Raw genomic sequence first — 242 nt, 5'->3', positions numbered from 1 at the left:
GGGGGAGGGGGGGGTCCAAGTGCAAATGAAAAAGATCCCAAATGCTCCAAGAAGACGTTTCACAGTGTCTAACGCGACTAATCCCAGGGGCATGAGGGGGGGAAACGCTGGGTTTAGGGGGTGCCCCGGGGAGGGGGGTCCCTCTCCCCCAGCCCCCCATCACTGCAGGACCTGCCCCCGTGTCTCGGGCAGTTTGAGGGCCAGGGAGCTGCCGAGGGCCAGCGCGGCTGAGGCCAACAGGC

At 65.3% G+C, this 242-nt stretch overlaps 1 protein-coding gene across 1 annotated transcript in view; it reads right to left on the bottom strand.

The window, feature by feature from the left end:
* Positions 1–45: 45 nt before the first annotated feature.
* SV2A (synaptic vesicle glycoprotein 2A) overlaps positions 46–242 on the bottom strand; it is a 7,881-nt gene continuing 7,684 nt past the window's right edge. Inside the window, exon 12 of the mRNA XM_017728891.1 lies at positions 46–242. This exon is cut by the window's right edge and continues 684 nt beyond it. Coding sequence (XP_017584380.1) covers positions 160–242 — 83 coding nt within the window. The 3' untranslated portion in view covers positions 46–159.

This window comes from Corvus brachyrhynchos, unplaced genomic scaffold, assembly GCF_000691975.1.
Source record: "Corvus brachyrhynchos isolate BGI_N302 unplaced genomic scaffold, ASM69197v1 scaffold443, whole genome shotgun sequence".
Taxonomy (NCBI): domain Eukaryota; kingdom Metazoa; phylum Chordata; class Aves; order Passeriformes; family Corvidae; genus Corvus; species Corvus brachyrhynchos.
The sequence above is the reverse complement of the archived record's forward strand: the minus strand, read 5'-3'. Positions and strand labels throughout refer to the sequence as shown.